General features: G+C 35.6%; 2 protein-coding genes across 3 annotated transcripts; both read right to left on the bottom strand.

Moving 5' to 3' along the window:
- Positions 1–2,658: 2,658 nt before the first annotated feature.
- On the bottom strand, positions 2,659–5,293 carry LOC149406568 (mitochondrial pyruvate carrier 3-like). The gene is made up of 4 exons (XM_089617107.1): positions 5,190–5,293; positions 3,904–4,002; positions 3,760–3,812; positions 2,659–2,751 (listed from the first exon to the last, which is right to left on the bottom strand). The coding sequence occupies exons 1-4, from the start codon at positions 5,242–5,244 to the stop codon at positions 2,659–2,661; spliced, it is 300 nt and encodes a 99-aa protein (XP_089473233.1). The 5' UTR covers positions 5,245–5,293.
- A 2,494-nt stretch (positions 5,294–7,787) lies between these two features.
- LPXB (lipid-A-disaccharide synthase B) lies at positions 7,788–11,533 on the bottom strand. 2 transcript variants are annotated; one of them, XM_089608313.1, is made up of 9 exons: positions 11,337–11,533; positions 10,262–10,537; positions 9,952–10,051; positions 9,685–9,790; positions 9,363–9,586; positions 9,072–9,150; positions 8,713–8,951; positions 8,337–8,563; positions 7,788–8,222 (listed from the first exon to the last, which is right to left on the bottom strand). In XM_089608313.1, exons 3-9 carry the CDS (start codon positions 10,045–10,047, stop codon positions 8,063–8,065), a joined length of 1,131 nt encoding a protein of 376 aa, XP_089464439.1. In that variant the 5' UTR covers positions 10,048–10,051; positions 10,262–10,537; positions 11,337–11,533; the 3' UTR covers positions 7,788–8,062. The 2 variants fall into 2 exon arrangements, with proteins under 2 accessions (XP_089464439.1, XP_089464436.1); XM_089608310.1 differs by having other exon boundaries at positions 10,289–10,537.
- Positions 11,534–17,272: the final 5,739 nt, after the last annotated feature.

Here is a 17,272-nt window from a genome sequence, read left to right as displayed (position 1 = left end):
CGAGGACTTGGGAGATTCAACCTTCGCTGACGAGGATTTCGAGTAGTGGCATGGCGTCTCGGACACAGGTGTTGACATCGACGTGATGTTTGAAGGGCGGTGCGATAGACGGGTCACCACAGACTCTTCCTCGTCGGGATTCAGATCCGCATAATCTAAACGGAGTCATCTCTTCATATTTATGCTATCCGATCCCATAATTGCCTCTATCTATGCCCTATCCGCTATAATTTTTAACACATGGACTAAAAAATGAACAATTAGAATGATGTTCAAACAACTTGACTGCAAAAAATGCAAACAGTAATACTTGTAAACATTTATTAGTAGAGTTGTAAAAATATGTTCATAAACGTTAATAAGTATTTCGAACCTATGAACCTAAAAATAATGAACAACCTGAATGAAACAATTTACACGATTTTAAATTTTTTTTATCGAAGTAGTTAGATGGAATAACTAAATCCACAACATCCTATAACCATAATTAATTGCTAATTTGTAGATAATTTAAATTAATGACACGCTTTTAATGGCTATTCAAAATTCAAACGCAAAACTACTCGAAATGTGTCATAATAATGACTATTATAAAACACAAAAGGGCAATCTTGGATAGCCCAAACCGTTCACTAGGTGCCATATCATCACACTGACTATTAATTAAAATTTATAAAATTTTGGTAGCAAATCTCCTAGTTTTGGGAGCTTAAGGTAGAAATTTAAACTTTTAATATAATCTTACTCATAAACTTATGCTTGATCGTAATTACATTTTCTTTTTAATTTTCATGAGAGAGACCAAGAGAGTCTTCCTCTTTAAGTAACTCTATTTCTCCGCTCTCTTCTTTTTTCTTCCAATTTCTCAGTGCATATCCAATAGAGAGATCATAACTTCATTTTGAGGGTATAGACTCCTTCAGCATAACTTCAAATTGAGGGTGCACTATTTGATCCTCAATCTTTTTTTTTTCCCTCTTTTTTTTTTTATTTTATTTTATAAAAAGTTGTTTAAGTATGTGCCGTGGACATTTCGATTTTTCACGCGGTTACCATTATCGTTTTTTTATCTTTCAATTAACCGCGGTAAACTTGAACAAAGCCAATATTTTGAACTTCAAGTTAAAATTAAGCGTAAAGCTACGGAAAAAAAAAACTACACTTTAGGCATTGAAAAAACCCATTGAAAGAAACTACACTTTAGGCATTGAAATGGGAAAGAGCTATGCTTCAATTACAAAATAAACTCTAAAAAGAATACCTCGATCATGAACGTTTCTTGTAAACTCAGGCGCTCGTGCTCGTTCGCGAATGGGGGCAGCAATCTAGAGCTTGTCTGGGACGACTGTGGAACGATGAACTACATGGTCTCAGCTTTGACTTTAGTCAACTTTTGCATTTCCTCGCTGAGCTCTTTGAGAATAGCCCTTGGGCTCATTTGAACATCAAACTTTTTTCCTCTCTATAAAATCAAAATGTTAGTTCTCTGATCTTCCATCTTGTTCTACTCTCTCTCTCTCTCTCTCTCTCTCTCTCTCTATATATATATATATATATATATATATATAAATGAAGTGTTTGACACAAAAGATTAACATTCTATTAGACCATCTCCATTGCATCTTCATTTCCATCTATATTTTACATTTTTACATCAATGAACAATGTTTTTATTTTTTATTTTTTTTATTATTTTTTTTTATCTCAACTCCATCTCTATATTACATATTCTTCAAAAATAATCCTATAAGTATATCCTCTCAAACTATAAATTTTTTATAATTTAGTTTTAACCCATTACTATTTCTATATAATACAAATTTACCCAACAAAATTAATTTTGTTCATATTAATCCTAATACACAGTGACGGAGCCAGTATAGGCCCAGCAGGGGCTTAAGCCCCTCCTCAAATTTTTTTTTTTGCACTTTTTGCCTGTTTTAAAAAAAAATTACATTTTTTTCCCTTGAAAATTTATACTTTTGGCCCAATTTTTATAAATTTTTTACAATCAAGCCCCCCCTGAATTTTTTTTTTCAAATTAGCCCCCCTGATGGGCTTTTCTGGCTCCGTCACTGCTAATACATATATATTATTAATAGTATATCCGAAAATGTAAAAAAATGATAGTTTATTTCTCCATTGCACAAAATATGATAATTTATTGATTGAAAAAAAAGTACGTCAATTAAAGATTGAAAAGAAGTGATTGAAATTAAGAGATGCGCAAAATATATAAATATATAGGAGAGCGAGACATCTAGACTAAAGGCGAGTCCAGCGAGGAAATCATCATCGGATTCGACCACACACAAGAGACTCCACCGCCGAGCAGCGATAAGAATTAATCATACATTACACACTATGTTATAGTATGGTTATTTGAACTTATTTATATATGATCATACAGTCTCAAAATCACAAGATTCACACAAACAATAGAAAAAACCATCCAAAAGTAATCTTCCTCAATCCCAATGCATATTTAGTTAATAACACTTCGATGGTACTTTAATTCCTTCAACCTTCAATGTTCTTCGTTACACCCTCATCTGTACTATTAGAGCTCAAAACCGTGCCTGGAGAAAATAGATATTGATAATTTGAGTAACATTTGGATATAAATTATACAAATAGACAATTATTTCGAAATTATTCTTAGGCATTAGGACGTAACTGAAATTTACGAGCAAGCTGGTAAACACCAGTTGCACCCATCACGAGGCTACTACTGAAAAGGTTCCAATTCTTCTGCAAATAGCATAGTTCACATTCTATCATATAAATGAATGGACATAAACTAAAATATCAGATATACTATTCGTCCAGTTCAAATTACAAAAAGGAATTCAACAAAATTCACACACGTTTTTTTTTTTTTTTTTTTTAAAAAAACAGCACAATATATTTGGTGAAATGACTATTTGGTCATATTTAAGTCTTATACTCTAACTTTAGTAGTAACTTTATTTGCATGTTTATCTGACATTAATTTTTATTATTATTAAACTACTTGAAATAATGAAGAGTAAATTTCCAATTTCATCGAATAAATAGATACATATAAATCACGAATGGCTATTTATATAAATAAAATAATAAAATTTTATGTTTACATAATATGGGAAGCATATAAATAAAAGAAGTTAGGAAGAGGCCTCAACACTATATATATATATATATATATATATATATATATATTATATATATATTATATATATATTATATATAATGTATCAAATTTTCTATATATGTTTTCCATGCTATGATTTTGATTGAATAATAATTAAAAAAAATATATGATTCATCATAAATGAAAACATTACATATAAAACCAAAAGAACTACGAATATTTCTATTGATCGAAGCAATATATATTACGTTAAATATAAATAAGCATGCTATCATCTATATTTTATACACATTACAAAATCTATATCTCACAATTGTTATCTTTAAACTTAAAAGTTTCTTATAATCCTCCAACCACTTATTTAATGTCTATGACATCGTCATATTAGTTTTTAAAAATTAATGAATTGGAGAGTTGATTGAAGAAAAAAAAAATTAAACTTAAAAAGTTTTTTTAAATCCTCCAACCACTTCTTATAACTTAAAAGTTTCTCTTATTAGAACTTAGAACTTAAGTGCAACGACTTGATGTGTCTATATGGAGTATATAGTACGGACTAATTTAACATTCTCGTTTTAAAAAAAAAAAGGTTGTCGTAAAAGTTATCTTGGAGTTAGATACACTACCGGTATAATAACTGTGCTGTATCTTGCCCAGATAAGTCCAGTACTAGCAATGGCTAATACACATGTATATCATATTAGGTTAATGATATATATAATAATATAAAAAAGAGATTATATAATCACGAATAGCCAAAAAATTCGAACCTCCTTGTTGGTAGTAAGATAACTCTTCAGGCGGCTTGGACGAGTCAAAAATATTTGCCATTGTTATGCCCCATTTAAAACTTGGTGCCCAGAAATGAACTGCAACATTATATTTTTGGACAATCTTGTGATCATCAGCGAAATTATTTTGGATGTATTATCGGAAACTTAAATTAGTTCACAACGATGGTTTATAAAATGTGTCAGACGCTTTAGGATTGTTGAGTTTGTGAAAATGTTCAAATACTTAGTAATTATAGCCACAATATTTTATATCTTTATTTAAACAAAAAATTAGAAAAATAGCCAACTTAAACGTTTAATATTGCTAAATAGCTAAAGTTTGGTAAATATTAGGTAAATAACCATAAATGATGACGTGTCTTAATATGGCAGTGGTTATTTACTTAGTATTTACGTTTGTAAATATATAAAATTGACTATTTACCTAATATTTACCAAACCTTGGCTATTTAGCAATTTCCAACGTTTAAGTTGGTTATTTTGCTAAAGTACCCTTATTTAAATATATATCATGTGTAGCATGTTCGCAGCTTGATTATGACAAACTCCCCGGGTGGTTATTTTGTAGGGATTATTTTAGAAGTATAATTAATTGAAAGACTTTTCCTTATTATTAGGATAGTTTTATTTCACTCATGTCATGAAAAAAACTATATCCAATGATAAATATGTCACGAAAACATAAATTTTATTGACAACCATAGTCATAAAAGTCTTCTAATTAGTCATTTTTTTTAAATAATCCGAATTTTCCCTAAAAAAGAGAAAGAAATATAATCCGAATTTTGTACAGATAAGCTATAGGTAAATTAGCGTACATATAATAAAAAAAAGAAACAGTGGTAAAAAATCTATTTCAAACTTGGCATACCAATCATCTATTGATCAAATTTGGCAAATCAATCATGATCTATAAGCCATCGCTCTGAAAACTATATATAAACCAGAATTTTCATCAAGGCTTGTGCTAATAAAAAAAGCAATCAAAGAAAAAGTTGTTCTTGTGACTCGTCCAACGCATAGTTAAAGTGTTAAAACTAGTATTTTGTATGATGATTGCAAACATGAAAAAGAGAGTAAAAAGAAACAGATGATGGGTATAGATGCTTATGAAACAAGATTCTTATATGTATATCTTTTTGAAAAAAAAAATTCTTGTATCTATATAGACTACACATTTTATATATATGAATTTGTTCACGAAGAACAAATTAATAGAAATTCAGAGATGATGATATAGAAAATTGATAAAAGTAACTGACTAGTTTTTGGTCCAGCTGGATGGTTCCATAGCGCTTTAAGCTTTGGAGCTGCCATGAAATCGCTCTCCTCTTCTAATCCAACTCTCCCGTTGACAATTAATAATTGTGGTGCTAATATATATATATATATATATATATATATATTTTCGCCACAATTTCACGACAATTACGACAGAGAGATAAAAACTACCTGATGTATGTACTATCTAGTAGGAAATACTTAAAAAATAAATTAATAAATACCTTACCTACTGCTAGTAGAACTGATGTTTGATTACTGTTTTTTATTTACTTATTTTATTTTTATTTTTTTTACCCGTAATGACTAATTTTGTTGGTCTTAGGTTCTAAAATTTTAGTACACTTTACAGCCTAATTTTTTTTTTCATTCAATTTCAAATTAATCTCTGCAACTTGTGATTTAAATATTTTTATCAATAAGAATAATTTGTGTTCAAGGTTAATAATTTGTGTTCAGGGTGGATACTTTTTGTATTTTTTGTGTTACTAATAGTACTGAATAAAGACTAAAATGATAGTAATAATAAAATCAGCTCGGTAAAGAACTACTTAAAAGGATACAACTACGCGAGAGATGATATCATGGCGGACTTTTCACTAATAATCGTTATATTTTTTTCTTTAAAATATCTAACATTATTTATCAAGAACCATGAGAAATGGCCACAACTCGTATGATAATTGGATGAGGATTTGCTGTCCAAACGTGTTATTCAATGTGACTCAGCCTAGTCTTCTTAATCTTTTTATTTTATTTTTTTATCATCAGATCTTATAAATATTTTATTCTAAGGATCACAATGAAAACAAAATAAAAAGTTTAGTAAAATATTTTATTTTCATTGATCTTACAATCTTAACGCGTCAATATACTCATGAAATAGATTGTTGAATCTAGTGAGTACGAATTTAGCCCTCACTAATAATGTCTTGATGTAGAATTAACAGGGGGAATAAACCCTAAAACGAGTTTCTTAACCTTTTTTTAGTTATCGACTTTTGCTCACCTAGATTATAATGGTAAAATCTAGATCTCATCGTGCATGTCTAGAGAAAAAAGTATTAGATACGTATTAGTTGGTTTTTGTGGCATGCTATTCCCAACATAGGTATGTATAATTGGTCAAATTGGAAGTACTCCAATATCATCAATATAAGAATTAGACTAAATATCATATAAGGCCAACCATTGCCTCGTTAAGTTTCATTGGGTATGTATTATGAAAACTACTCTCAAAATGACCTTACATTGGACTAATCCAAGACGTCTAATTAACACCATGTCATTACCCTATCTATGATTACACAATTAAGCACGAGCGATTGTGTTGCTCTTGAGAATGAAAATCAGAATGTGATACAACCGATTATGAAAATCTAAAACACCCACCCCATATAATAATTATCAAAGTAACGCACACGATGAATTATGATGAAATCAAGAACATTACTAGAAACCCAATTTAAAAAGGAAAAAACAAAAAATCCATATGTGATGTCAGGGAAGAAATAATTTTTTTAATTATTTTACTACTAGTGACCCAACACGTCGAACTGCTCGGGATTGGTTTCAGGCGCATCATCGTCGACGTCGTCGTCTAGGACTTCCGGGGCGTTGACCTTGGCATGTCCATGGTTAGAGAGTGAAACCTTGACGTCGTTCACGACCTTGTAGGTATCGTCCACGTCATCGTCCACGTCATCATCGTCGTCGGTGTCTTCGTCGTCGTTGTCCTGACATTGGTTTCCCTTCTCGGAGTCCAAGCCTCCCTTGCAATTTCCGGCGCGACTCACGGCGTGGATGTGAGAGATCTCGGATCCGTCGTCGATCGAGGCCTCGGTGGAGGCGATCAAGAACGCGAAGAGGACGCAAAGTGCTCCCATGGAAAATAACACAACTTTTCCTCTAGACACTGCCATGAATAAGAGTAAGTGATTTTAGAAGTTTTTCTTTTGGAAGAATTGTATGTTTTTTTTTTTGGGTGTGAATATTAATGTTGGCGAGTTAGTGGTTTGAGATTGTTTTAAAGAAATTATTTACTATTTTTAAGAGAGTTCAGGATTAGTAGGGGAGTTTGGTTTTGAATTGAGCTGGTCTTGAGGCATGTTGGAATTTTATCGCAATTAATACATCCATGCATGCAACGCAAAACAAGGATATATTCTGTAAAGAGCTAAAAAAATAAAATTAGTTCTTATTTCGCGTCGAAGAACGTACTTGTGGTTTGAGGCATAGAACTTTCTTGCGATTATTATTATTATTTTTTTTTTTTTGGGTCCCAATTGATGGCTATTTTTCGGCCTTATCTTACTTTGCTTTTCATTGTTCTAAATAAAGCAAAAAAAAGGAAACCTAGGAAACTTCGCGAAAGGGTAGAGATTACTTTTTGACCAAATTCTACCTTTGCCTTCTATTGTTCATAACTTAAAAAAAATGCTATAGGTTGGAATTTTTATCTTATGCATTATCTATAAAACAAACTTTGGAACATTTGAAGAAACACCCGAGTTAATAAAGTATAATCTTCGAATTGATTTGAGACAGAGGATCAACATTTCAAGAACATTGATATTCGTTAGGATAAAATACTTGAGGAATTTCTTCCTCTCCACTACACACATATAATTTCCATGCAGAATCCACTCTTATTAAATCTATTTACAGACTAAGATATCATCAATTCTAAAAAACAAACCTTAAATAATAACTAATTATTACAATTACCATAAACCCTAAAGTACGTTACAACTTCCAGTCAGCAACGAATAAGAAATGGCAATAAGTTTAAAGTACGTCAATGAAGCTTGATCGAATAGACGTCAAACTGTTCATATCTCTAAACATCTAAGCGTTACGTCGTTTTGTAGTACAATATGGTCGACGCTGCTAACATACTTGGCGATTGACCGAAAAACTCGGAGTCACGTGTTTCCGGCGCAGATAAAAGTCTGATTACCTTATCCGCAGCAGCAATCTGTTCTTCTCGAAGGCTTTCGTCACATAGTAATTTGCTGCAATTGATTTTATTATTGCATTAAAGCGCATTTGATGTAACACGATTCAAAGGACATTATTAAAAAGATGAAATTATATATTGCTCAACAAGAACACAAATATAATCTTACAGTAATAATGCAGCTAGACTTGTGTGTGTGCATGCTTGGAAGAGAGCTTCGGGTATGACCGGCGAATCTAGAAGAATGTTTGGGAGCGAAATGTAAGGTATCTTTGCTCTGTATCGGATTATCAGCTCGGTCACCAAATGGGCTCGATAAGCAACCACACACGGTAACCGTGCTAATTGCATCTCCACAGCAACGGTACCCGAAGTACACAATGCAACATCGCTCGCCTGCAATACCATTTGTTTTAAGCTTATACCCAGTTCGGAATAACAGAGAATTTAAATATATATATATATATATATATATATATATATATATATATATATAAAGTTCACTCATTAGATATATGTCTTTCGATTCGTATTCTTTCTCTTACGCTTAGCGCATCGTATTTCAGGTTGGCACAGCCTCCGGGAACCAAAATAGCTCGAACGGGCCACTTTTGAAGAGCTTTATTGATATATTTTTCAACGTGCCAGTTCGAAGCGACATGAACGATTGTCACCAACTCGGGAAGAGACTCGTGTAACACTTCCATTGTTTTTTCAAACACGGAGAGCATTCTTCTGACTTCTTGTAATCTGCTTCCGGGAAAAACCGATAGAACCATAGCTCCTTCATGAATAAATATTATAAAATTAATACGTACACTTTGGTTAAAAGATGTTGAATGTGTCGAACAATACACATTACAATATTTATAAAATTGATGAAAAAAGATAAGTAGAGTTTTACCGGCAGGTATTACATTCTGCTTCTTGAAACCGCTAGAGTTTCCTTCGATCTTCCATACACGTGATAATGAGTTTTTTCCCTAAAAGAAAATGCCATTAGAGACACATTAGTAGAGCTACTCTGTCATTGTCTACTGGTTAAGATCCAGAAAAAAATAATTAACAGAAACTACGTATACAACAGTTCAAACTATATACCTAAAATAGATATATCTGAAAAGATCTACTTCGATGTTTCCAACAAGGTTTACGAAAATTACGAGCCCCTCGGACAAAGAAAGATATACCATACAGAGTTCATCTCCAAAACATCCTCAAGAATCGGGTGTCCCACAAAGGTCGCAGCCAGTCCATTTTCTCTCAATACTTTTTCCTCGTTCGGAAGTATACACAAGATGTGATCCACAAACGCAGCTAATCCTCCGAGTCTCGCTTCACCGCCTTTCCATGCCCAAAATGACGGAGCTACATAGTGGAAGTGTACCGGTACATCGAAGCTCTGCTCATCATATCTAGCTGCCAATAAAAAAAAAAACCCAAAAAAAAAATCTCCATTTAAAACGCCGCTTATCACTGCAGACCAAAATGAAGTACACATGGCAAAATCGCATTACCTCGTAATTGCTTTAAAAGCCTGAAAGAAAAACCTTTAGAGTCCACGGTTACGACTACGTGGGGTCGAAACAAAAGAGCAGCCTCAATAGTCTCCTTCAACCGCAACTGACATTTTTAGTTTCAGCCATTAATTAATGCTCCAAATATCATAACTAGACTCGAGTCTCGACAAAGTTTACTCAAACTTAAAACACAAACAAAGAAAAAGTAGATGTGCTTTAAATTCCTTTACAATGTTAATGTAGGCACAATCTCTCGCTACTCACTTTGATCTTATATAAATGTGGTAGCAACTCCCATGCCCCCATTACTGATATATCTTCTACGGGAAACACAGACTTTAAACCATATTTGGACATCATTGACCTGGACAGACAGATGAATGTTAGTCATGAAAAGAATAACGGATACACGATTTAAATTAAGTTGTCTCCAGAAAATTATCCCACGTATTGAGTTTGAAGATATCAAATTACTTGAGCCTCTGCTTTCTATCATTCACAAACTGGGTAAAAAAGGATTTTGTTAAAAAAAAATTAAGCACGTTAACACAATCAAAAGGGAATTTATAATGACCTCAATGACGAGAGATAAATAGCTCACCCTCCAACGCCCGAGAAGCTGACAGGAAGAGGAGAAAGTTTCCTTATCGATTTCATGAGCCGAGATCCAATAGTATCCCCGGAAACTTCTCCACAAACAATGAAGATCCTCAGTTCATTATCTTTAGAAGCTTTTTCTATCACAGTTCTGCTTGAAACTGATAAATCTCTTCTGAGCAGCCTCAGAAATCCTACTTGTTTCTTGCTACTTAAACTCCATATTGTCCGAATCAACATTTTCATTATCCAACTACACACGAAAATGAAGAGTGATTAAACATTAGCATTGATGTACTTCAGTTTGACTTCTCAGCTATAACAATTAAACGTGCCTAAAATCCACTTATCGACTTGTCAAGTCAACTATCTGAACCCCATTCAATGTAGTTACTATATTTCATCCTTAAGCCAATTAAACTCATGAATTCCTATTCGGTTCTTCAAAAAAAAAAAGTGATAAGCATCCCCGTTGATTTGGCTCACTTGGCATGCATATACATGTGTAGAGCACGGATCAGCAAGAGACTTGTGATGGTCATAAGATAGAAAAGAATAAGTCGTAAATCAATATTGTATTGAGCGCTTTGAGTGGTACCAAGAAGAGTTATATTAAAGTTTCTTCATGGTAGTCTCAGGATTCCCTGTATACGTGAGAAAGAGAGCTCTAAGGGTGAAATTGATAACTAATTATAACGAAGATTTGAGATGATGAACAAACACATGCATTCCTTTCTGTGCCTTCAAATTTCTGCTTGATTGTTTATTTTCTTGGATGTTTGTGTTAAATTGTGATTTAATCTGAGTAAGGGCTTTATTTAAATTTTAGGGCTATTCTGCGTAGAACTGAAACCATGTTCTGTACTCACACCCGAGAGTTCTAAGCACAGTTCGCATATGAAATGCAATATCAGAGACTACACAACAGATAAATTGATGCTAAAAATTTAATATAGCAACAAACTTGATCAGGCAATTGATTAGGGACAGACAGAAAAGAATGAAACTTTGGGTCTAATTCCACGTCTGAGAGAAAGAAGCAAGGAATTAACCTGTAGAGATTCAGGACGACGACAAGCACAGAGAGCAAGGCAGAAGATCTGGCCGACGAGGCGACGAAGTCGACGGTGCTCGTAACGATAAGGAAATTCAGGGAAAAGCTCGCTGAAATTCACGCCGTGGTCGTCGCCGAGAGTAAAATCCCGGTCTCCGGCGATGAAGACATCACAGTTTCCCTCCGAGTCACTTGGGTTGGGCTGGTTAGTTTCGGACCCAAGTTGTAATGGGCCAACGATTTGGTGTTTAATGTATACGGGAATTGGACGAATTACCGTTTGATTTGGGCAATCTTATTAATAAAAAGAGGAGAGATAATATACAGTTGTTGCTGGTAACTTATTTTTTACTATGGTGACATGTGAATTCAACTTGACTCGTACGTATAGTTTTTTTTTTCTTTGCTCAACTAATCGCAATTTCTTTTATTTTAGAAATTAAAATTAATCGAGACAGGATTAAAAGTCACAGTACTCTCAATTGACTATTTTGCTATAGCTAATGAAACTATGACTATTTTGCAAAAATCATAGTTTGAATTGGCTACTTCATACCATTTTTCCTTTATTTTATGGGAGATATTTTTTGGATCATGTCGTGTGTGCTTGTGAAGATGCTCTGCACAGTGAGGCCAAATATGTACAACATATAGATACAATCCATTACAGATTAAGTGGTATGCAAATCCCTAATTACGAAAAAAATACAGAATAAATAACACGTTGTACACAGCTTATATTTCACACAATATACAATAGTATTAATATTTATTATAACTCATAAACACATGGCAACATAATTCACATAATATAACTACTGGAAGTTTGAATATAACTTATTAGTTATTTGCTTGTTTGTGTTTACTTATAACAAACAGTCTGAAAGTCTGAATTATTATGTGATATAGACCAAGGGATGTATTTGACAAGTTACTTGATCATGTATTTGTCTATAATTTAGAGGTCATGGATGGTCTATAATCTATACATGCTTGTAATGGTGTATTGTTTCTACTGTTACATGTAGTTATTTTGTCAACTTTTCATTGGTGATTTGAAGGGATTCTTGATATCTGCAGTAGTTATATCTAATGTTGAGTTTGTTTGCCTTATTAAAGTGCTTTGGGGATTACGGCATGTTCTAATTGGTGTCATTTTAGGTGGTTATGTTGTCACAGCGTTCACAGATTCTATTTACAGCTTCAAATGTTTTGAAATTTACTCTGTTATGAGGCAATACGCAGAAAAGCTCTCTCTAATTTTGAGCCTTTGCGGCGGTTAGGTTGTGGCTTTTTAAACCATAATCTTGGTCAAACTATTTTAATCGGGAAAGTATAATTTTTATAATAATTTGACAGCTTAGGTGATTTTGGGTATTAAAGAAAACAGGTTGAAATTGTTTTTAAAATTAGGTTAACTCCTAAAACTTTATAAATTGATGGACATAAGTTTTGTTTTGTCGTTTGTTTGTGATATTACTCAGCCACGACCATTTGAATCAATGCAAATAATTTTAGAAAGTTTTTAGGCCTAATAAACAAAATTGTTTGCTATGATTTGACATTTTTGGTTTTATAGCGTAAGCGTAACTACTCAATGAGATAATACGTGAAAGTCATTTTGGTTCTCAAATTAACATTTTCAACAAAACAATCATTATTAATAATGTAGTATTTTAATTGTTTTGAGTTAATTGCGGCAAAAATACTTAAAGTTTTCGTAAATCAGTACTTATATACCTGAAGTTTATTTTCTGTGGCAAAAGTACTTGACGTTATGATTTTGTAGTTCCGTTAGTACTTTGCATACTATTTCGGAGTTAGCCTTTTTGGCTCGTGAGCGAGTTGATGACGCTCGCGAGTCGTTTCATTATTCGAATTATTTGGTCGCAGCACGTGGGCGAGCTGATGATGCTCGTGGGTCATGACACTTTAACGCCCCAACAACAATTAGCTAGGAAGGGTCAAACTCTACACCCACAATCATCATTTGTGTTTGTTGTTTATTTATTTAATTAACCGGTGTTTTTATTATATGTTTCAATAGTAAAGAACTCTGTTTTTTTTCTCGTCTCTTAAACTTGAATAATATTAAATACAAAACCATTTTATTTTTTTGTGTTCTTCTACTAGAAAACAATGGAGGTTAAATATCACTAACGAACACATGTATTAGTGACGCAATTCAACTAATGATGCTTACATCAAGGGGGCATTTAATAAACTTAACGTCTATTTCTAAAATGCTTAAAATCCCATATAGAAGAAACTCTAGAACGGGAACTACACACTCAGGAGTGTAAGCAATACAAGCCATTTTTTACTATCATGAACAGTCAACAAAATATTATAAATAATATGATATGAGTACGTAAACTTCTAAGGCCATGAGTGGCTTCTTACATAGCTCTACATCATGAAAAGCTCATTAGAATCATATTTCTACAACTTGATTTGGATTATGAGCCAATTTAGCTTGAATCGTTGCACAAACTTATTCAAACAATTCTTGTAACGATTTTCGAGAAATAGTCTAATAGGTCCATCACGGCCTATATTTATTTCTCAATTATTTTGTCCATTACCTTAGCCAATAAATATGTGACATCAATTATAATCATAAATTAAAGCTTCTGGTGAACTCTATAATGACTGTATGCCCGTGAACTCTTAATTATGTTAGTCCAAAAGTTTTCTCAAAATCGATTATTTAACCTCGTCTAGTCTACCTGATAATGTCGTTGAGGAGGTTCTGCCGTATTGGAGGACGGCAAAGCTGGCTGTGAGCCAAATCACTATACCACCCATGCGGTCATCCAACATTTCTTGCTCCGACGAACGAGACCAGAAAGTCCCTCCAAAGCCGGGTTGACAAGACGAAAAGAATGAGCAAAGAACTCTTTTCAAAGGAATGGAAAGAAAATATGCAAAGTGGGGATCAATTTTTGTCTTGGGATCATATAAAAATAATCAAGTATTTCCGATTTTTTATACATATAAGAAAAATTCTGGTGATCTTTAATTAGTGAGAGTGTGTACAATTTCCGACCAAAATATATCATATTAAAGCAAAACTATTTGCTATTTTATCTTTATTATCTAGTAAAATACAGGAAAGGACAGAAGACCATATTGAATGCAAAGGAAGACCGCATTAAATGCAGGAGATTAGTTTGTTGGTTTTCTACCCGTTGCACTTTTTTTTTTTCAAGGAACTTCCCGTTGGACTTCAATTAGCGAAATACAATCAAGCGACCGCGTATAATAATTAAATTATAAAATAAAGAAAAACCATTGCGCGTTAATTGGACGCCAAGTTTAAAGGACATATAAATAGAGATCGCGCTGCTTCGATGAACATATAAATAAACTCTTTCTTCTTCCATTCTAACGATCTAGGGTTTTTCCAATTGCGATGTTGTCTCCACAGGATGGTACGTTTTGTTTGTCTTTCCTCAGCTCTTAGTTTCTGGTTCCTCTTAATTTCCTTTTCTCTAAAGTATCTTTGATTTTTTTCGGTTGTACTTTTCAGATGAAAACTACGCTGAAGAAATTCTAGGGTTTTGATGCCCCTCGATTTCCCAGCCAGTCTCTCCTCGCCGGCTTCACACGGCTGATCCCTGCGCCGACCCCGCCGGAATCTCCGGTCCTACATGTTCGGTTACGGGATACTCTTCCTGTTGTCTGAGCCTGGATTTGGTGGTCGATCTAGGTCGCACCACCATAACCTGGTCTCTGCTTCCCGTCCGACTGCTGGATCAGAGCCTCCGGTGGCGGACAGTGCGGCGGTGCTCCGGCTAAAAAGGAATGGTACGTCTCTTTTTTTCTTTCTTTTTTCCCACAGATTTCTATTTCATCGTTCTTCTCTCTCCTTTTCTCTAAAGAATTTCATCTCTTCTTTGATTTAGGGTTAAAATGAAAACTAGGGTTTTGTCGCCGCTCACCCACGACACTGTCGCTAGCGCCGACCCCAGTGGAAGCCGCCATGTTCAGATGGGATACTCCTACCGTTGTCTGAGTCTGGAGTCGGTGGTCCATCAACGAGATTTTCCGGGTAGGCAAGGTCGCACCACTCTCACCAGGTTTCTGCTTCCCATCTGGCTGGTGGATCAGATCCTCCGCTGGGGTTCCGGTGGCGGAGCAGTGCTCCGGCAAGAGCGCGGTGGAGAGAGACACTCTGTGGAGACAAACCGTCATTCCCGACGCCGTCCCCGACAAAAGCTCGCCGGTCCACCATGTTCGGTAAACGGGATACTCATGCTTGTTTATGCCTGAGCCTGGAGTCGGTGGTCGACCAACGGCTTTGGCCGGGTCGCACCACCTTCAACAGGTCTCTGCTTCCCGTTTCGGGTGGTGGATCAGAGCTTTCGTTGGGGCTCCGGTGGCTGAGCGCAGCAGAGATAGAGATCAGAAGCTCGCCGGTCCGCCACGTTCGGTAAACGGGATACTCATGCTTGTTTATGCCTGAGCCTGGAGTCGATGGTCGAGCAACGGCTTTGGCCGGGTCGCACCACCTTCAACAGGTCTCTGCTTCCCGTTCCGGGTGGTGGATCAGAGCTTTCGTTGGGGCTCCGGTGGCTGAGCGCAGCAGAGATAGAGATCAGAAGCTCACCGGTCCACCAAGTTCGGTAAACGGGATACTCGTGCTTGTATATGCCTGAGCCTGGAGTCGGTGGTCGACCAACGGCTTTGGCCGGGTCGCACCACCTTCAACAGGTCTCTGCTTCCCGTTCCGGGTGGTGGATCAGAGCCTCCGTTGGTGGAGTTGTGGCTGAGAAAGCCCGAGATCAGTGCAGTGGAGACAAGCCCCCATTCCCCGACGCCGTCCCCGAAAGAAGCTCGCCGGTCCACCACGTTCGGTTAATGGGATACTCGTACTTGTTTATGCATGAGCCTGGAGTCGGTGGTCGACCAACGGCTTTGGCCGGGTCGCCCAACCTTCAACAGATCTCTGCTTCCCATTCCGTCTGGTGGATCAGAGCCTCCGTTGGGGCTCCGGCGGTGGAGAACCCCGAGATCAGTGCAGCGGTTCTCCTGCAAGAGCGTAGTGGAGATAGAGATCAGAAGCTCGCCGGTTCACCATGCTTGGTTAACGGGATACTCATACTTGTTTATGTCTCAGCCTGTAGTCGGTGGTCAACCATCAGCTTTGGCTTGGTCGCACCACCTTCAACAAGTCTCTGCTTCCCGTTCCGCCTGGTGGATCAGAGCCTCCGTTGGGGCTCCGGTGGTGGAAAAGCCCGAGATCAGTGCTCAGGCAAGAGCGGGGTAGAGATAGAGACACGATTTGGAGACAAGCCCACATTCCCCGATGCCGACGGGTTTAGGAGAGAATTCGTGAAGACTGGGTTGCTGTTATTACCTGAATCCTTCGAATCCACCGCCTGACAGGTTCTTGTGTTTGGTATTTTAGGTTCTATGCATAGCATAATTGTATTTTTTTTTAAATTTTGGTAATGCTGAGAACAAATGAAGAAAGTGTACTCTCTTTTCTATCAGGAGACGCTCGAGATTTGTGCGGCGGTGATTGGGCGGGTGCGTTGTTGTGGAGCATGTGGCGAGGAAGAAAGGAGAGAACTCGTGAAGATTGGGAAAGTTGTTATTGCCTATAAAATACTGTTTTAGCAGCTTCTTCTTTACTATTCTATTAAGGAATATAGGCTTATAATTCTAACTAGTAACAGTGATTTACAGGTAAAGCATTTATGGCGATTTAAGGCGACCGTGCGGAGTTGACTACCGCGAATGATATTCTTGGGAGGAACGACGACCGCGACAGAGATTTCTGTTTGTTACGTAGAATATATCTGGTCAGTCTAGCTCATTTGAATACTTTGGTAAGACTATCGATACTTGAAAAAATATGCATAATTTCTTGAGGTAACATACTAGGTGTTGTTCCCATTAAATATTAATGGTAAAGATAAAAACTTG

This window comes from Urtica dioica, chromosome 1 (assembly GCF_054948205.1).
Source record: "Urtica dioica subsp. dioica isolate 48M chromosome 1, U.dioica_male_clone48M_v1_H2, whole genome shotgun sequence".
In the NCBI taxonomy this organism is placed as follows: domain Eukaryota; kingdom Viridiplantae; phylum Streptophyta; class Magnoliopsida; order Rosales; family Urticaceae; genus Urtica; species Urtica dioica.
This window is presented reverse-complemented; position numbering and strand designations above follow the sequence as displayed.

Excerpts from the sequence above, each read along its gene's own strand:
- LOC149406568 (XM_089617107.1), bottom strand. The coding sequence starts at position 5,244 with ATGGCAGCTCCAAAGCTTAAAGCGCTATGGAACCATCCAGCTGGACCA. Across the intron at positions 4,003-5,189 it reads TCCAGCTGGACCAAAAACTA|TTCATTTCTGGGCACCAAGT; the intron begins GTCAGTTACTTT and ends ATAATGTTGCAG. Across the intron at positions 3,813-3,903 it reads ATCTTACTACCAACAAGGAG|CCATTGCTAGTACTGGACTT; the intron begins GTTCGAATTTTT and ends CATGTGTATTAG.
- LPXB (XM_089608310.1), bottom strand. The coding sequence starts at position 10,530 with ATGAAAATGTTGATTCGGACAATATGGAGTTTAAGTAGCAAGAAACAA. Across the intron at positions 10,052-10,288 it reads AGCTTCTCGGGCGTTGGAGG|GTCAATGATGTCCAAATATG; the intron begins GTGAGCTATTTA and ends CTGTCTGTCCAG. Across the intron at positions 8,952-9,071 it reads GCAGAATGTAATACCTGCCG|GAGCTATGGTTCTATCGGTT; the intron begins GTAAAACTCTAC and ends TTATTCATGAAG.